General features: G+C 41.0%; 1 protein-coding gene across 1 annotated transcript in view; it reads right to left on the reverse strand.

Moving 5' to 3' along the window:
• The window catches only part of Adam12 (ADAM metallopeptidase domain 12), a 328831-nt gene that overhangs the window by 268063 nt on the left and 39192 nt on the right, over window positions 1-21576 (reverse strand). The window contains exon 2 of the mRNA XM_034485928.2: window positions 12013-12110. Coding sequence (XP_034341819.1) covers window positions 12013-12110 — 98 coding nt within the window. The remainder of the gene's footprint in view (window positions 1-12012; window positions 12111-21576) is intronic.

Genomic DNA, 21576 nt, shown 5'->3' on the forward strand with positions numbered 1-21576 from the left:
TAAATTATGTGCTGGGGAAATTAGTGGGTCAAGCAAAAGGAAGACCCTTAGTAGCTCTGCTGAGGGAAAACGATGAGAAATTGGTTATGCCAGCTCAATAAAGTCTTCCTGTTTGCCTCTTTTAGAAAAAGGTCAAATTAATTCCAAGTAATTAGCAGAAAGGCGGTGCTGAGGCCTGGGTCAGCATGGGGAATGGCCAGTGCCAGAACCAGGTCAAATGCTGAGAACTAGAGTTAACTTTGACAGACAACTTGTTCAGGGGAAAATCTTAATGACTGTATTTCAGTCTCAAGAACTGATGGCTAGAAACAGACTTCTACAGGTACAGCGAAACAAAAACCAGGCACACCCACACTGTTTCTACAAGTGGTATACCTCAGTCATAACCTAGCATTTGAGATTTACTGTTTTAAAATCCACCAAGAATGTATACTTGTGCACATGCATACACACCACACACACACACACACACACACACACACACACACACACACACGGCTAGGACACATGAACCACTTAAAAGAAATTCCAATAGTCAAAGAAGGATCAGTTTGAACAACAAATAAGCCAGAGTACTGGATCACAATCTGAAGTATATGATAAATATCTCTGAAATCCATATTGTCATAAATAAATTATCAAATACAGAGGAAAATAGGGCAAAAATTAATAAATCTTGCAAGCTCAGGAATTTAAGGTCACCTAGGTACCTAGTTGGTCCTCATGGACAGGTAGCATCCCTTCTTCTCCTTAGTGGCAGATATGTAGTGACTTCCTAGTACTGGGTAAGAGGGAAAAGAAAGAACTTGACCACAGGGAAGGCTGACTAGACAATGGTCAACACTAGCATTATGCCATTCTCAAGTACAGAACTGGTTAGATGTAGAAGAGTGAGATTTTCTTCCATGTTCTTTGCTGCAAAGCTCAGTCCTACCCAGAGCAAAGCACCAGATAACCATGGTTGAGGCTCAGTCTAGATTATGAGTCTCTAGACTCTGATGTGTCCTGGAGACTGTCAAGGTCATCCAAAACAAGCAAAGTCTCAGAAAAGACTATGAATAAGAGAAATCTTGAGGGAAATGAGGCTAATTAAAAAGAGGACTCCAGAAAAGGATCCTGGGAAAAAGTAAAAATGTTAGGGAGAAAACTAAGGAAGTCTGAAGGTTGGATTTAGTCAACAGTGGCCTACTGATGTGGTTTAATAGCTATGCTAAGTGCAGAGATACCAGATATTAACAAGAGCGGACTGGGCATGATACATAAAGAAATTCTATAATTTATCTTCATCGTTGGTAAATTTAAAAACTGCTCAGATATGAACATTTGGAAATCTATCAAATGCAATCTTTGAGTTAATAAAAGTGTTAACTTATTAAACTTTTTTCTTATTGCTCCAAACCTCCAATGGAGGAAATACATGCCATATTAGGAAAATTGCATTTTCTTTTTACATGTGAAGTCCAAGGTGCATGATCAATGGGTCTTAAGACTGCCTCCAAAAAGGGTAAATCTTAAGGCAGTGATGAAAACTCTTAGATATTTCAATACATGTAGCCCCCCCCCCGCAAAAACTTCAATATACCCCATAAAACATTCCAATTTCTTTGCATAAATTTCTCTTGTTAGGGAGGGATACACTTTTAATTTTAAATCATCTATTTTTCTCTTTATTCAGACTATCATGACAACCCAGCAGAAAGAATAGATACATATCATGAAGAACCCATGGTGGATGTTTATGGGGACATATCAAAAATAAATAAATAAGGGCATCAGCAGCACATGAAATTCATGTAAAACAAAATCTTTTCACATGAGCCATGTGGATTGAACAAATAAGGTAGGTGCCCTGCAAACTCAGGTATTTGGACACTTGGTCCCTGGATGGTGCTCTGTTTGAAGATGTTATGGAACTTTTAGGAGGCGAATCCTTGGTGGAGGAAAAACATTATTGGGGTGGGCTTTGGGGGTTTATAGCCTCCCCTCAGTTTCAGTTCTTTCTCTGTTTTCTGGGTGTGGTTGACAATGTGACCTCCCGGCTCCCTGATCCTACTGCCATGGCTCCCCCACCATTATGAATTTGCCCTTCGAAATCAAAGCCAAAATAAGCTCTTTCTTCCTTCAGTCACTTTGGTCATGTTGTTTCATCACAGTGACAAAGAGTAACGAATTCAAGAACATTTTACAGTGACAAGAGCTGCAGCCATCCAATGGTTCTGCATATAAGGTATTCTTCCTGGTACTGGGGACCAAATCCCAAAGCTTCAGAGATGTTATCCAGCTCCATCCCCATTGTAGGTGTTACTGTAACATGATTTGATAAACTTGCCCATGAATACTCTTGGACACTCTTGTGAAAGATTTGAAAACATGTCTCTTTTTTTTTTTTTTTTTTTTTTTAAATGAAGAGTAAAAACACTTTCCAAAAAGTAAACTTGAAAGTTTGGTTGCACAAAAAACACCTTTGTTGTCCTCATACCTGTTGACCAAGTAACTGTGAAGAACCATCCTCACTGGCTGAGTGTTGTGACCCTTTTGGGGAACAATGGAGACAGATCGTCGTCCTTCCTGTGATGTGAAATTACCAAAGTTCCACTAATGTTTGTCAAATCACTTTTGGGAAAACTAAGCTCTTCAGTTGAAAGAACTTTAGAATTCTTTTCAGAATTCATGTGTTCTTTTAAATAACCTCAATCTCTCTATTCCAATAAAAGCTTTCAGGCTGAGAAAGGATGCGGACACATACACTATCATTAATTGTTATAAACATGTCATATCAACATGAATATGAATGGCAGGGAAACTGAGCATGGGCTTCACAAGAATGATTTGCTTGTGCTGCTTCTGCAAATTTTCTGTAATTCTCAGTCCATTGTAAAATAAGTTAACCTTGAAAGTCGAGTCATAATAAGTATTTGTTCCAACTTATCACAGTCTGTGAGCTTCCTTAGAAAAGAAGCTTCACTTGCCTTTTTTATCTCAGATCCCACAGTGAAAGTTGATAAACAACTCTACAAAGTTGTCCTTGACCTTCAACGGTTAAGCCCCCTCCCTCCCCTATTTCTTTCACACACACACACACACACACACACACTTAAACATGAAAAGAACAGACTTTTGAGATCCAAAAGAAGGCTTTTAAAAGAGAGTAAGTCAGAGTTGAGAGAAGTGGGAGAAGGAAGGCATGTCCTGGCTTCAGAGGCCACTAAAGACTGGCAAGGCAGTTCTGGTGAAGTATTAGAAGCTCCTACCCAGAAGGGGAGGAGGGCATGTGAGAAGGAGGGACAGAGAGAGCGAGCCACCCTTCTTAGATGACTAGTTATAAAGGGGTGGTTGCGAACAGCCACTTGACACAAGAGCTGGGCTCAGTTTTCTGGGCTTGGGAAATGTTAAGTGTATCTGTTTGAGCAGAATCTGCCTCTACTGTTGTAATGAGTCATTGCTGGATATTTGAGACCTAACATCTGCTAAGGGAAGTTCTGCCCCCCTCCATTAATCCTTTGGCCTCTTATTTTTCATTTCATGTGCAATTTCCATAATTTCATTGCAATGTGAGGAAGCTAGAAATTGGACATTTCCTGGAGCATTCAAAGGCTGAGTTCCACTGAGACCATCGCATGCTCAATCAATGTGACATGTCTTCCCTGAGCCTCAGCTTGATGTTTCCAAGACGTGACATTGGAGATGGGTCCCCAAAGACACTTTAAACTCCCAATATCACATTTGCACAGTAATGTCCCAGCCCCAGATTATTCTGAAAGTCACTGTATTCTTTCTCAGGCTTACAATGCCCCCAAGATGAGGGAGAGTGCTGAGACAATGCCATGTCACAGCAATGCCAACCAGTTCACCAACAGAAAGCAGGAAGCTCTGTAACTCCAGCAAGGTCCTATCCCCATCTCACCCCCATCCACACACACTCTTTCAGTCAGCAGCAGCAGCAGCAGTGACAGCTTTTGACAAGAGAGAAAGATGGAGACAAGGCGTGAATCGCCAACTATACCTCTGTCTAAGTTACTGGTCTCATTGACCAGCATTTCAACACTGCACATAGTCTCAGTGCCACCTCCAACTTCTAAACCTTGCATTCCCATTAAAACCCTCCAAAGGCATTTACAAATTTATTCTTCTATACTTTTATACATGCTCTCTCAGTAATCCCCCTCCTCATTTCTTGCAGTGCTTATCAGCTATCTTAATGCTGTGACCCTTTAACACAGTTCCTAATGTTGTGGTAACCCCTCAACATAAAATTATTTTTGTTGTTACTTCATAACTGTAATTTTGCAATTGTTATGATTCATAATGCAAATATCTTATATACAGAGTATCTGATATGTGACCTGTAAAAGGGTCATTCAACCCTTCAAGGTGTTGCTACTCACAGGTTGAGAATCACTGTTCTCGTGTCTCCTCTCTTCTCACACCAAACCTCTTTTTTCTAAGTCTTCCTACTTCCATGTCTCTCTTTGTGTGTGAGCCACTACATTTAATTAGAGGCGCCTGCATGAGCATGAATATGGGAATATTTGCTCAAGTTGGGACAATGTATAAGTGGTTATATCACTGAGGAATACAGGGACTTTTAAAAAGGACGATTCTTGGAGGTCAACATGTAGAAGATTGCAAATTAATCCATTCTTATCCCCTTGCACAAAGCTCAACTCCAAGTGGATAAAGGACCTTCACATAAAGCCAGGTACACTGAAACTATTAGAAGAGAAGTTGGGGAAGACCCTCGAATACCTAGGCACAGGGGAAAAGTTCCTGAACAGAACACCAATGGCTTATGCTCTAAGATCAAGAATCGACAAATGGGACCTCATCAAATTGCAAAGCTTCTGTAAGGCAAAGGACACTGTCAACAAGACAAAACGGCAACCAACAGATTGGGAAAAGATCATTACCAATCCTACATCCGATAGGGGGCGAATATCGAATATTTACAAAGAACTCAAGAAATTAGACGCCAAACAACAAAATAACCCCATTAAAAAATGAGGTACAGAGCTAAACAAAGAATTCTCAACTGAGGAAACTCGAATGGCCTAGAAGCACCTTAAGAAATGCTCAACATCCTTAGTCATCAGCCCCAGATTATTCTGAAAGTCACTGTATTCTTTCTCAGGCTTACAATGCCCCCAAGATGAGGGAGAGTGCTGAGACAATGCCATGTCACAGCAATGCCAACCAGTTCACCAACAGAAAGCAGGAAGCTCTGTAACTCCAGCAAGGTCCTATCCCCATCTCACCCCCATCCACACACACTCTTTCAGTCAGCAGCAGCAGCAGCAGTGACAGCTCTCCCCCCCCCCCACACTCCTCTTCTAATATCTCAACGCCCATAATCAGCTTGAAGAAGCTAATGAAGAGTCAACGCCCCTATTCCCTGGGCTTGGGGACTAAGGTGGTAAATGTTGGGCTGTCTCTCTAGGGAAAAGTAGTGGTTTTGTCAGAATAGAGAGGATTAGCTAGGGTTTATTGCATAGCCATAACCTATTAGTATTTCCCTTAGTCATCAGGGAAATGCAAATCAAAACAACACTGATATACCACCTCACACCAGTCAGAATGGCTAAGATCAAAAACTCAGGTGATAGTAGATGCTGGCGAGGATGTGAAGAAAGAGGAACACTCCTGCATTGTTGGTGGGGTTGCAAGCTGGTACAACCACTTTGGAAGTCAGTCTGGCAGTTCCTCAGAAAATTGGACATAGCACTACCTGAGGACCCAGCTATACCACTTCTGGGCATATACCCAGAAAATGCCCCAACAAATAACAAAGACATATGCTCCACTATGTTCATAGCAGCCCTATTTATAATAGCCAGAAGCTGGAAAGAACCCAGATGCCCTTCAACAGAGGAATAGATACAAAAAATGTGGTACATTTACACAATGGAATATTACTCAGCTATTAAAAATAATGAATTTGAGAAATTCTTAGGTAAATGGATGGAACTAGAAAATATCATCCTGAGTGAGGAAACCCAATCACAAAAGAACACACATGGTATTTATTCACTGATAAGCGGAGATTAGCCCAAAAATTTGAAACAACAAAGATTCAACTACCAGACGACATGAAGCTCATGAAGAAGAAAGAACAAGTGAGGATGCCTAGGTCTTTCTTAGGAGTAACTAAATACCCAAGGGAGCAAATATGGACACAAAGTGTGGGTCAGAATCTGAAGGGGGGGTTGTAGGGAGACCATTCCATCTGGGTATTCATTCCATGGGCAGTCACCAAAAATAGATGCTGATAGGGATGTCAGGATGGGAAAGCTGACAGCAGCCTGATAAGGCTATCTCCTTTGAGGTCTCCCAGAGTCGGACATACCCAGAGACAGATACCCACAGCTATCCATTAATCTGATCAAAGGTGCCCAATGGAGGAGTTAGAGAGTAAATTGAAGGAACCTTAAGGGCTGGTGGCCCCGTGAGGAGAGCAACAATACCAACCAGCCAGAGCTCCCCAGGGTCTAAACCACCAGCCTAGGAGCACATATAGAGAGACACATGACTCCAGCAGTATATGTAGGGGAGGATGGCCTTGTTGGGCACAGGTGGAAGTCAAGGTCAATGATACCCTGAAGGCTGAGCACTGAGGGGGGGGAATCTGAGGGTGCAGAGGGGGCCTGGGGGTAGGTGGATAAACACCTTCATAGAAGCAGGAGGAGGGGGGATGGGATAAGGGGTTCCTGGGTGGTGGGGGAAATATGGTAAGGGGATAAAATTTGAAATGTAAATATTATATCCAATAAAAGAGGGGAAAGAATAGAAAAGCTGGTAGAACCAACAGTCTTAATAAAATGTCAGCCCTCTTTAAAAAAAAAACTATCTTGATACTAAAATTTGTTTTGAGAATTGTATATTGCAGAATGATCAGCCTTGGTGTATCTACTCAACAAGCAAGCTGGGCAGACCTGCTCAAACTTCTGAGGTCCGGGAATTCCATCTGGAGGCAGCAAAGACACAGCATCAGAGGATTGTCAATTTGCTTCCCCCCCCACACTCCTCTTCTAATATCTCAACGCCCATAATCAGCTTGAAGAAGCTAATGAAGAGTCAGCGCCCCTATTCCCTGGGCTTGGGGACTAAGGTGGTAAATGTTGGGCTGTCTCTCTAGGGAAAAGTAGTGGTTTTGTCAGAATAGAGAGGATTAGCTAGGGTTTATTGCATAGCCATAACCTATTAGTAGAAATCTGTATAATTAATATCAAGATGAAGATATAAATTCTTAAATGGCACCAATTTACTTTGTTTACAAATTTTAAGGTTTTCATTGGCATGAGCTTCTTAGTGATATAAGAGTGAGACGAATATTGTTACTCTCATAGGCATTGTACCAGTATAACACATTTAGGAATACAAAGCTTAGACCCAGTCCTTCTTTAACTTTTTTTAACTGATTTGAGATGGTCAGCCTGTGAGTTAAGGGACTATAGCAAATTCATGACTTGGAGTTTATTATAAGGGTGTTCTCTATGTTTTATTTAGAAATAGCTGAGTGGAGTTAACAGGCAACAGTCCAGATTACCTTACATGGATAGCTGGTTTTCAAAACATCAGAAATCCTTAGAATTGACATGACAAACATTTCAGTATTAATGTTCATTTTCATTAGAGACCTGTCTGCTCCGGACAGCTTCCTATATTGAATTCTAAGAAGAAATTGAGCATCCTTGGAGTTACTCCAATTGTGGTGAGACAGCCACTAGGCAAGAATTGCCACTTTCCTTCTACAGACAAATTACTGTCCAGAAAAGGACACACTTGCAGAATAGTCGACTAATTATATCTGCCTAGACAGAGTAATCAGCCTTTAATAATTCTGCAGCACTAAGGTCTGTCAGAAGATCCTGGACCAGAAGGCAGAAGAACAGATGCTCCAACGTTTTGAAGTAGAGCGAGTGTCCAGGTGGTCAGAGGTCTCTATAAATTGGCTAAGTTTTAGAAACTACGATTTGTGCTTCCCACAATTATAGTTAACTCAGTCATTCTGGATTTCTGATGGGGTTGAAAACATATAGCTATTGACCTTAAGAGAAAAGATTTGAGTGGATGGTCGTCAGCTGACATTCATCCTAAAGCCAGATTCAGAACTAAATGTTCTATTTAGAATAGATGACAGAGGAGCTGGTTAGTCAACAAAAGGATGGACTGGGTATTAGGACTATCCTGTACCTCACTGGTACAAATTGGCATAATTATGCTCTAATTGTATTTTGAGAGAAAAGTTTCATTTTAACAAGAAGGGTGATGTGTAGGAGGAGCTAAGGTAGGAGGAGTACTGAGAGGAAGAAAGGGAGTAAGAAGAGGAGAAGAAGAAAGAGAGGAGAAGCTAGGTGATGAAAGAGAGAAAGAGGGGGGAGACAGGGAAGCAGATATTCATGTATCTCCACCAGTCAAAGATAGTTGTTATATCTAGGTCAGTCAGTGGGTTACACCTCTGACTTAACAATTCCAAACTTATAAAGCCTATGATTAACATTTAAAAAAAATTTATAAATGCAAAAAGGAAAAGGGGGCATGGGATATGGGTTTCCTAAGGGGGGTGGGGGGAATGGGGATAGGGGATGCCATCTGAAGTGTAAATAAAATATCTAGAAAAAAAAAAAAAAGAAGAACGATTCTTGTGTCTTCTCCTGAGCCAAAAGGGAACGATCATTGATAATACACTTCTGGGCAGTCCTGATATATACACAGACTGAGAGCCAGTGAACAAGGCACATTGATAATGTGGGAAAACCATATTAAATGGGGATCCTTTCTCCCTGAGGGTGTCCATGGTGGCAGTTCTTTCTGTGTAGCCAGGGCCCAGACAACAGGGAGTATCTTTAACTTTGTTAATATACTTGCAGGTATATCTGACACTCCCTGATAATATTCTCCAGTCTGACCAGTTCTTACTATTGCCTCCTCTTTCTTGATGCTGCTCCAACTTTCTCACAGCTAGTGACCCAAATGTGAGATGGTATATCCCCACTGTGCACAGTGTGCTGGTTATAAATCCAGCTCTTTCCTGTTCCTTGAATATAAACTGTTTACACCCTTAGCTCTATGAAACTCAGTGGAAAAGGTAAAAATCTTGTATCTCTTAGAAGGTCTTTCCTGGTCGTTTGACCACAATGTACCTCCCAGTAGATGCCTAGTACTCTTTCCTTCTGAATTACAATCTGAATTTATTTATATGTCCCTCGCTGGAATATAAGGTACAAGGGGGCAAAGGCTTGCTTGCCTCCTTTGTTGACCATATCCCCAGTGCCCACTGCATAAGGTGAACTTTTAAAAATGAGCAGGGGACAGGAAAATACAAATCTGTTCAGAAACGCAATGAGTACCATGTAGGCTTTACAAATAATTTACTGGTAGACTTGTGTGGAGAGTTACTGTGTTGATGTAGTTTCAAAGTCAGTTCTTGACTGCTGCTGATAAATGGGGCAGATAAATAACTGCAGACACTAACCAGATCAAACAGATGTGTCCATTGCATGGATGCCACATTGATAAACAATCTACATTTACCCCATTCTTACAGAGCTTTGCCAGTTACCCACATGTGAGTATGTGTTGCAATTATGGCCACGTAATGTTAATGTCACAACTTAATGTGTTAACCTGTAGCATCAAACACTAAGAAAAGCTGTCACCAACTCACCTCTGTCCCCATTCTCTTAAATACTGCCAATATTATGGAGTCACTTGAATGCAATTTACTTTAGCTCATCCCCCTTATGGTTCTACTTCTGGAGCAGAATCCCACAGGAATCAGAAACTGTATCAAACAGTGCTTCCTAGTTTCTGGTGATGCAGACCATCTTATGAAAGAAGAACTTGGTCAGAAATGATGTACCACTTTCTCCTTATGTATGCCTCATGACACCTGCTAGAGGGCCAATGAACACAAAAGATGAAGCCAGGGCCAGAAGCCAGAACAAAACCAACCTGGCTGTTACTAATGGTGATGAACCATCCACATGGTAGCTCATTGTACTAGTTCACACAAGACTGGTGATACATAAAAAAACACAGGATAGCCAGCCAGACCTGCACTTCTAATGAACCATACCGGGGCATGAAGACCTTTGTAGGACATGTATATTCCAAAAATTATATAGAATATACTTATACTAAAAAAAAAAAAAAACAAAAACAAAAAAACAAAACAAAAAACAAAACAAAACAAAAAAAAAACAAAACAAAAAAAACCAAAACCTTCACTGTTGAGCTAAATTTCAAATCTAAACAGATATTTTGTACTTATAAACACTGAGTCTTACAAATATACTCCTGGGAAACTCCTTATCACACTTTCCACCACCCAGAAACCGTGTGTGTGTGTGTGTGTGTGTGTGTGTGTGTAGAGGTAAAAAGACAACTTGAAAGAATGGGTTTCTCTCTTTCTACCACGTGGGTCCTGGAAACTGAGCTCAAGTTATCAAGGTTGACAGCAAGCCTCTTTACCCACTCTGCTAACCCAGTGCCTATAAATATTTTAGTATATATATATATATATATATATATATATATATATATATATATTCTTTGTTAAGTACTATATTTCTCTTCTTCTCATTCATCATTTCCTAATATGACTGGCCAATAGCATGATGGGGTTTTTTTTCTATCTGTTTTTTTCTTCTAGGAAACAGCATCAGTGAGTGCCAACATGCTTCCTTGTCCTCCAATACATACAATTTGGGACCACCTCTACAAAACAGATTTTTTCCCCTAAGTGCAGATTGGATACTTGGCTCCTTTAGCCAAACCACTAACCTCTCCTAAAACAGTTTCAAATGCATGCTTTCCAGGAGATAAATGGAAGATATAAATCATCCCATCTGTCCCCATACAGAGGGGCCCAGTGACTGTTCTGGAAAGCTACATGGGATTTCTACAGCCTGATACTTTTTTTTAAAAGTCTGTTTTCTATCATGAAAAATGATCTAAAAATACTTGCATAGAACACCAGGGCAAACCCATCAGCGTGATCTCTCCTTAGGACTCAGGTTTCTATAGATTTCATCATCTTCTGTTGCTATGTATTCTGAAATTTAAGAAAGTCATGTCTGCTTGGCAGATGAAACTCACCAAAGTGTGAATTGGCAAAATTCCTATTGTTTATGTTATATCACAAAAGGTGCAAAGCAAACATGTCAAAAACAAACAAGGTTTAGACTGTATTAAAACTCATGGTGAATTGTTGTTGTATAAAAGCATTTTTATTAATAACTGATTGGGAAAAACCAAAATGTTGATTATATTGACATAAATACAAAAAATAGTTTGTCATTCAAGTAAACTGAATGCAGAGGTTATGTCTTGTAACCTTTGGCATTTGGTTGGAAAATTGTTTTCCAGTGCTAGGAATTGAACCCAGGTTGTCATGTAGGCTAGATGAATGTTCCATCACTAAGCTACATTCTCAGCAGCCCCTCAGATATTTTTTTGAAAAAGGCATTACTACTGATGTACTATTGTATGCATATAAATGTTTTCTTAAAGGTATGTGCGTTCACCATTTGTATGACTGGTGACTACAGAGGCCAGAAGGAAATGTTAGATCCATACAATTGGAGTCACAGATGGTTGTGAGCCACCTGACATGAGTGCTAGGAACTGAACCCAGGTACTGAGTAAGAGCAACAAAGGGCCTTAACTAATGAGTCATCTCTCCCCTCCATTCCCAAATTAATCTCAGTAGATGCTATCATTGGTGAGCCTCTCATTACAGCTGCCCCACCAGAATTAGACTCATTTTAACTCCCGTTAAGAACAGAGCTCTTATTTCAAAGGGACAAAGTTTTTAGGCTGAAATGAGTAAAGACAAAGCATGAACAGAATAACAGTTTGGTCAACACAATTCTGAAACTTCTGGTATCTCAAAGCTGAAGGTGAAAAAGAAAGGAAGGAAGGAAAGAAGGAAGAAGGAAGAAGGAAGAAAGGAAGACAGACAGATAGATAGATAGACAGACAGACAGACAGACAGACAGACAGACAGCATCTGACCTTGGCTGGGATGCTCTGTCCTGGGATCCCAGGGTCCTTGCTCAGAAGGGAGACTCTGGCCACTTCGTAAGCTCCTCTCTGGTCCCACGAACTCACCCCTGAATCAAAAGAAAAGCAGCTGGGTTTTCATTCTGGTGGAGGAATTTGGCATCAGAAGCTTATTACAAAAATGACACAGTGAAAATACTTGGAAGTTGAGAGAGCCCAGGGAAACGCTAGAATTCATTAAATCACCATAGGCATTAAGAATGAATAAATTCTCTGTCAATTTCAACGTTAAAATATTGTACCTTAAAGACAACAAATTGAATTTTTCTGTAATCCATGTTGGATTATTAGTTCAGGCAAAGTATATAATTCAGTCCTTAAATTAGCAACCAGAGTGCATGTGCAGTGACTTTTAAAAATGATAAATTAGTGGTTCACTTAAGATCAACTCTATTAAAAGTCCCAAGGCCTTAACTGTATTAAGACTAAATCCATTTACTTAAGTCTCAGTGAATATGTTAGACCCAACGCCAAGTCTCCTCTGGGCACTTAGGAAGTCTAATTTTATATGCACTGGTAAGTGATTCTATAGATAAAATTAATTTGCCAGTTCAGACTGACTAGACTGGTTTATTCACTTATTTATTTTTAAATAAAGTCATTTGAAAAACTATCCAATGCACTTGTCTCTTAGAGTCTTGTCTGAGGTGGCTGACAGGCCACAGGTTCAATTCTGCCCCATTTCCATAAGCAAACCCAATGGAAAGAATAACATTTTCTCTTCTGGAGGGTGTATCGTTTTCATAGCCAGCATGGTGATTTCTCTGGACTTGTTCGCCTATGAGGTCACACACTTGCTATTTGGTGGGCTCACAGCATGGGCCTGGAGGTGAGGGATGGGACCAGATTCCCCCACGTGTTATTCCCATTTCTTCAGCCAGAATTCATGATTTTCAGACTTGAGTCATAATCGCACAGTTTCAAGTTACTAAAGACTTCATATTTATGGGGCACAAACGGTATTGAAATTTTAATCCTAGACATTTTACAATCCCCTTAATACTTCTAAATCCACACCGTTTTATCATTCTCGAAGTGGAAGTCTGCAGTTATAGTCAGGTTACAAAAGGATTACTACTGGAACGTTAACTGTCTCCTGTAGCCTTTCCAGAACAATCTCAAGCTGGTCTCAAGCTTTCTAAACTCCTGGTTGTTGAGTAGCATGGGGTGAAAAGTCAGGAATATGTCCAGAGGCAGAGAAATGTACCGGGTACCTCAGCCATCTTGGAAAGAGGGAGAAAAGAACGTGGACATATGTCAGGTAAGGTAGGGAGGGTGGCAAAAGTGCTGAGATGGCTAGCAAGAGCTAGGAGAGAAGCCTCTAGGCATGTCTGAGAGGGAGGTTATAATCAGGTTAGTTGAGGTGGGAAGACCCACCCTAAAGTCATTGACATCTTCCTATGTCTGGAGTTCCAGATGCAATAAAAAGAAAGCAGTGAGCTAAGCAACAACATTCAACTTCTTCCTCACTGTGGATGCAATGGGACCAGGAGCCTTAGACTCCTGACTATATATCCATGTCTTTCCTGCCATGACGGACCATTCCCTTGAGCTGTGGACTCAAAAAGGAAGCACTTCCTTCCCTAAATTGCTTTTGTTAAGTATTTAGTTACAACGAGAAAAGAAACTACTACCATGCCCAGACAACACAAATGCTCAGAGATGAATTTGTCTGTCAGAGGTGACATCTGAACATATCAGGGGAACATGAGCTAAAAAGAAAGAACGGGGCGGTCAGAAATCCACCTTGTTTTACATTTTACAATTACAAATCATGCTGGCAATCTGTGTCTTCATCTGGTGGCCTCCAGGGGCTCACAGGTTGTGCATCAAGGGCTTGCAAGCAAGGGTTCCTTGTCTCATTGTCATTGCCATTGTTGTCATCATCTCCAGTGCTCCCTTCATATGCTTCTATTCAGAAAGCCCATTGTGTCTGCAGTATGGAAACCCTGGTCTCTTAAATACACTCCACTGCAGAAGACACGGCAGTATCAGTCCTGTGTCTAACATATGGACATAGAAGGAACTACCCTGTGGTGGACATACATGGCCCAGAGACTGTAGAATGAATATGAGCAGAGCATCCTTAATCTGAAAATTCAGACTCTGAAACCAATCCCCACACAGACGTTCTTGAACTTGAGATTCTGCCATTAGTGTAAAATTCTGTGCCTGACTCCTTTCTACTGATGTAACAGTCATGATGCAGATACTCTAATACTGAATGTGATTAAGTATATGCAGAAGATGAGTTTAAATAGGCACTTGGAGATGGCTCATCCCATAAAGTGCCTCCATGCAAGAATTAGGAATCTGATTTCAGATTGCCAGTACCCATATGAAAGCAAGGGATGGCGGTATAAGGCAGGCAGACATAGATGGATCCTTGCAGTTCACTGGCTAGCCAGTCTAGCCAATCAGTGAGTCCTGGACTCAGCAAGAAAATGATAACATAACAACAATAGTAGTTTGGAAATAAATAGAGGAAAGGACTCAACTGAAGTGGAAACTGAGTTCTTTGGAAAGACAGTTGTGTTGGATGGGGTTTTGCTGGGACAAACACGTGAAGGAGTGTTTTCCTGAAGTGGATACAAGTGAAAGGATGTTTTGCTAAAGCAGATACATGAAGAACTGTTTCACTGAAGTGGACACAGGTGAAATGGTGTTCTGTTAAAGCAAGTGTATGAAAGGATATGTGATGAAGGATTCTTTGATAATGATGTGCATATGTTGGTTCCCCTTACATGCACTGTTGAGCTCCATTTGTTGAAACTCCATAGAGAGAAACACACACACACACACACACACACACACACACACACAAACCCTTGGTGGTGTGCTGACAGCTTCTTGCTGCTTCCTCAGACTGAGGCTGATGAGTGATGTCAGCTGATACAGACTCACATGGAGTTTTGCTAAGCCAAGGAAAGACCCATGAAGGACGTTCGATGTTTGGAGGGAGTATAAATAAAACACAACAGTGAAGAAGGCTTGTTTGCTTACATAGCTAGCTCTGCAACACTTCATAGTCTCTGGTCTTCCCTGATGTCCACTTCCTTGAAAGAACTTCTCCTGGCATCCCTGCTGGTCCTGGTCCCTCCTACTGACTCATGCGGAGGCCTGGCTGTTATCCCAACACTACTGAACTGGAAATGCTGGTATATCATGAAGTGTTTGCAAGTGGATCGAGCTGCCGCTGCTGATCTGTGAATGAACTGCTGATTTCCTGACAATGCAAATGGGATTTGCTCCAAGGAACCTTTCTAAACAGGTCCACGTCCCCATATCCTAATAACCTTTCTTTTCCATTACCTCTGGTAGGTGGTGAGCTAGAAGGGAGGTTAAAGCTTTTAAGAACCATCATTAAAAATAGGGTTTGAAAAATCAATAGCAACACTAAATATAGACCTCTAGCTTCTATCATGCACACAAAAACATGTGTATATGTATATGATGTATATGTATGTATATTATATGTATATGTACTAAAATTTTTCTTTTATACAAATATAAATGAATTTTTGTGTTTATACATGAATCCCATCTCCAAAATATCTAGTAATACATATGCATATTCAAATATTCTAGAATCTAGACAAAATTTTTTGAATTAACTTCCAATCCCAAGCATGGCCAGAAGAGGCACTCGGCCTGTGAGGTTGGTTCAGAGAGCAGCACGTGTGACATGAAAGGAGACTGAGGGAGGAACTCTGCATTCTGCATCCTCTGCATCAGGTTTGAATTTATCCTGCAAATTCAACATCGTCTCAAGAAAAAGACAATAGCAAGGAAAAACCGATGAGGGGAGTGTCTAGAGATGAGACTCTTGAGGGAGACGCCAGGAGAAAACTTTTGGGGATTGTTGGCTTTGGGGAATGCATGAGTTGAGATCTGCAGATGAGAACTCTCCTGATCCAGTGGAAGGAAGATCACGTTAGCCAAGAAAAGTGAATCTTTTTTTTTTTTTTTTAAATGACAAATTGAGTATGACCAGCCTAGGGAATGATCACACAAAGTGCAGGTGGGCACAGGCATCTTAGGGTCCTTGCCACATAAAGGCTTTGAGTTAAATTATCAATACAAGTTAATTTGTTAAAGTAGTTGATGGTAAAGCCACTTGTCCTGGAGCCTGATAAACTGGACAGAGGAAGAGATCTAACATTGGTATCATCTGTTCCCCAGGACTCAACCCTAGCAAGAGGAAGACAGAATATTTCCCCATACTTTCTCAGTCATGACAGAGAAAGACCTGGTAGACTTTTCCACAGGCTTTAGATGCTTCAGGCAAGGTCTTTGCATGTTCTACGGACCACCTGAGCTGCTGTCTTAGATAGAAGCAGATGGTACGTGGTCCCGTAATCAAGCCAGTTACCACGTGTTCTCCCAGGAGAGATGCCTTGACATTCGGAGCATAAGGAAGGTCTGTGGGTGGGGAACTTGGATTTGATCATCCTGAGAGCCAACAAACCCAATGGAAAGAACTTCCTCAGCCTTTCAGGACAAGTTCCTTGGGCATTCTTGGTGGCAGAGAATGATAGCTATTGGATTTCCTATAAGCCAAATGTGCCCAAGATTAAACACTCTCCTCTTTCACCTACATTTTTTTCCAGTTTCTGAATCCAAATTAAGGCTCTCTTTTGGTTCCAAAGTTCTTCACAAAGAAACTTTATTTCTAGATATTCCTAGGAGAATCTAAAGGCAGACTGGGCCAATGCTTGTGAGACATTTTGCAAGGCTCTGGAGAAGTTGCATAACTGTACTATCTGCTGAGCAGTGTTTATGATCTGTGTACAGGAATAATGGAGCCATCTCTGGGCTTTTTAATTGGTTGCACAATATCCCCTCCATGGGATCTGTGGTCAGGAGGCTGTTTCTTATGAGCTTTGCTTATGTATTTATGCACTAGTATTTCTTTTAGATGATACAAATAAAATTTTTATTTGTGCGGCATGGGTAGACAGGATGAATTACACACAGCTGTGAGATATCACAATGTATTTTATGCAGCTATCTTGTTGACAAACCATAAAAGGAGGTCTTGAATGATGCATACATTCAGAAAATATGACCTTATAAAATGCACAGTTTGTATACAGTTTGTTTTTTATAATCTGTATTTGGGCATTGACAAAACTCACTGTTATCTAAAGAAGAAATGTGGGCAGCTCATACTGGGAAAAAGCTTCCAGTTTCTTTGATCCTGGGTAAACCTAACACACCATTTGCTCTGTGGATAAAGAAGCTTCATCATGGGAAAAAAAAAAAAAAAAACACAGTAGCTATTTTGATTTCTAATGCAAATTATCTTCTATAAGAATGAACTCTCATCCCCCATGCCTCTGTCTCTGTCTCTCTGTCTCTCTCTCTGTCTGTCTCTCTGTCTGTCTCTCTGTGTGTGTGTGTGTGCGTGTGTGTGTGTACTCTGCTGGTTCTTTATTAGTTTCTGCCATTTTCAGACCCAATTAAGGGTAGTCAAAAAGGATGTTATAAACTATAGACCCATCTCCTCAGAAAGGAATCCTTTCAATGATGGCTTTGAATGTTACAGAAAAGATGACAAAGAAGATATCCCCCAAAATGACCCATCTTCCACAACCAAAGTCACCCAGAACATGGCTTCTGTTTGAGCCTGTTCTTGCTTGGCCCAATCTCTCCTTTCTGTCTGATAAAGGGGAGCATGGTGACATGCCAAACCAAAACCATTGCATCCTAGTGATTAAGATTTCACTTCCCCAGAGATGGGGACTGATACCATACCTGTAGGATACACTACCATGGAGCCACTAAGCTGCTTCCAAACTTTCCTTTATGTGCCAGTTTTCTTTATTGCTGCCCTCTAAGGCAGTGGTTCTCAAGCTTTCTAATGCTGCGACCCTTTAATACAGTTTCTCATTCTGTGACGACCCCAATCATAACATTATTTTTGTTGCTACTTCATAATTGTAATTTTGCTGCTGTTACAAATCATAATGTAAATATTTGTGTTTTCTGATGGTCTTAGGAGACCTCTGTAAAAAGGTCATTCAATCCCCAAAGGGTCATGACCCACAGGGTGAGAACCATTGCTCTGAGAGATGGAATTCTCAGAGTATCATTCTCTCTCCTTTTGGGATCCCACAGGACTAAGGAATCACAAATGAGGCCTTGTAGAGAGGATTTTCACAAACCCACAAGTGTGAACTTGGTCTAGGACATAAGGATCTGGGCATCCAGACTTTGTGCTGTGCAACTCCTGCTGTGAATGCCAGAAGTTCATATTAAAAACTCGAAAATGTCAAGGTTCAGTTGCCAGTGAGAAGACACACTGGTGAGAATGTTAAGACAAGAGGAAGCAAAGCCTCACCCACAGAGTTCTTCAAAGGAAAACTCCCACCAATGCTCAACAGGGAATTAAGAAAGGAGGCTCAGGTGGAGGAGCCAAAACGAAATTATGATGAACTTTAAAAAAGACTAACAAAAAAAAAAGTTGAAGAAGTCATCTTAAGCTGAAAAAAAGCCAGGGCAAGGCCTTGGAAACTCATTTAACATTTTATTAGCCCTGAATACCAAAGACCTACATCAAATCAGGCAGAAGCCATCTAGGGGTTCCCTGTTTCAGAGTCCTGGGGTGGTGATGTGCCCATTAACACAAAGAAACTCTGTTCAGACTTACATCTTCAAACTTAAGGAAGAACACAGCAGCATCCTTTCATCCCATCTGTACCTTCTCTACATGAAAATTAGCAGTTCAATTTAAAAATGCACACATACAACTTAACGATCCTCAAAAGAGTCAAAGGCAGATGATGCTAAAAAGAGTAGCTTCGCAGTGGAGGAAACTGACAAGCTCTGCCCCAACCCAGTGATCAAAGCCAACGTCAGCAGAAGTGCACCATGTGGGTGGAAGATGCCCTTGATATGACATGGTATAATATGACAGAATGTTGCATGAGCCATCTTCCTCCTCAAAACCTGTACTTTGGGGTTAGGGAGATAGCTCAGTAGGTAAAGTGCTTGCTATGAAAGCACAGGGATGTTAAGTTCGCTTCTCCAGAACTCATATAAAAATGCTGGATGTAGTGTCACCTGTTTGTAATCCTAATTTTGGGATAGTAGAGAAAGGTCAATACTTAGGGTACAGAAGCCAGTCCATCTAACCTAACCAGGCCAGTGAGAGGCCCTGTCTCAAAAAACAAGGTGGAGGCTGAAGATATGGTACAGCCATTAAGAGCACTTGCATATGCCTGGGTTCTATTCCTAGCCCCCACATAACAGCTCACAATCATCTGTAACTCTAGTTCTAGGGGCTATGACCCCTTTTTCTGATCTTCATAGGCACTGTACACACAGGATGCATGTACATACATGCAGGCAAAACATCCACACATACACAATAAACATAAGTAAAAATTTAAAAGGTGGCTGGATCCCAAGAAATGATACTTCTGTTCTCCATGCACATGAGCCCACGCACATATCCACAATTACACACACACACGCACACACACACACACACACACACACACACACACACACCATATATAACTCAATCTCATCAAAAGCTACATCCCCCAAAGGTACATCCTACAATGTTCCTGACCAGGTGTCTTCAAAACTGCCAAGTATCATAAAACACCAGGACAATCTGAGATACTACACCTCAGGCAGAAAGAACCCAAGAAGACATGCCAGCTAAATGCACCGTGGGTTCCTACATGGACTCCGAGATAGGAAAAGCACACTGGGTAAAAGTCAACAAAAAGCATGAATAAGGTCGAACCTAACTTGATGTTATGGTGATATTATTATCCTTGTATGAGAGTTACAACAAATATGCATATGATGCTTATGTAAGAAGTGGGGGGGCTGGGAGTAACTGTAGGGTAACTGGGAAGCATTTGTATGAGCTTCCTAATGTTTCCACGAATGTAAAAACTGTTAAAAAATATACCCCAGTCATAAAACTTTTTACAATCTAATCTGAATCTTGCAGGGATAATTTTCTGGAAGAGCTTAGCATGTATAAGAAGGCTTGGACCCAGGCAGACATCACTGAGGGCTCCAGATCCCAGACAGTTGTAATGTTTGCTGGTCATTTCTCCTACAACACTGACATGTATTCAGAAGGAAGAGGAGATATTGATGCTGTAGTTAAGCACAGAGGGGTGCATTGACAAGGCTTTCTAGAGTTTGGGAAGGCAGATGGATGGGAATTAGAATTTCCTTCCGGGACTCTAGGGCATGCTAGAGAGTAGAAAAACAAGAGGCTGAACAGAAAACAAACTTTTATTGGCCTTTATTTAGCCTATAAGACAGTAAAGAAGTGAAGGAAGACTTGCCACTTGGTTTTGGGACCTTCAAGGCATGACTGACACATGGTATATTGACAAAATGGTACTGAAACAAAACCTGGGCACAGGTGAGTGAGAAACACCCACATGCACCTTTGACCTGGAATGTAGCTCAATGGTTGAGTGCTTGCCTAGCATGTACAGGGCCCTCTGTTTAAACCCCAGTATTGCCAAAATCAGAAGAGATGCCACATATATATGACCTTGGGGAAGAAATCTGAATTTCTTGAGGCTCAAATCCTTTATAACTTACTTGAGACAGGGCACCATCATCTACCAAGAGGACCAGCAGAATAGCATGGGGTCACAGATGGAGATGGGGACCTGGATGCCCTGAGGTCATGGATGTGGAAGGGGTCCCTGATGCCCTTCAGTTTGGCAGACTGCTCTTCCAGATCAGTGTTTGGAAAGAAGCCAAATGGTCCTGCTGGTTTTCTTTGAGCCACTGGCACTAGGAATTCATTATGTTTTTCTTCTTTATGTTCATACAGACCTGATTTTTCTGTAATCAGCACATATTATTTTTATTATGGAGAAAAAAATGGAAAAATATCTATCATCTGGGCTCCTGATGACAAGTCCCACAATTCTCCTGGCACCACCAGGCACAGCCTGGAGCATGAAGAAGACAGAGCCCATTTAGATACAAGAGCAATCAAGTTCTGTGGAGCAATCACAGTTCTGCAGAGATGTTTTGGATGTCAATTTGAAATGCAGAAAAAGATAGCTATTGCTTCCAATAAAGGTTGCAGATGGATTCATGCCCCAAATCCACATTGTCTCTACTGCACATCTATGAAGCTTGCTGGGCCTCATGAGTCTCTCGTGTGTGAAAAGGAAGGGAATGCAAAGCTTCTAATTTTCTAGCTTTGGCTGGTCAGTGGAGGCTCATACAAGCCCCATTTGGCAAATGGTAGGACTAGGGGATTGTATAGGTTTTTCTCATAAATAAATAGCAGGATTAACTGAAAAAGCAGAGCTGACTACATTTCAAATGCCATCATCCCACTGTCTCTTGGAAGAAGAGAAGCTCTTCACTTGTAACAGTTTGTGGAAGGTGGGGGGGGGGGTTATGGAACAAAGGATGTCAGAATTCTTCTGAACCTACTTTGTAAGAAGTAACTCAGTGAGAAAAATGGAACTAAGCATCAAAGTTTATAGCCCAGAAAGGATTTTTAGACATTAA

This window comes from Arvicanthis niloticus, chromosome 1 (assembly GCF_011762505.2).
Source record: "Arvicanthis niloticus isolate mArvNil1 chromosome 1, mArvNil1.pat.X, whole genome shotgun sequence".
NCBI lineage: Eukaryota > Metazoa > Chordata > Mammalia > Rodentia > Muridae > Arvicanthis > Arvicanthis niloticus.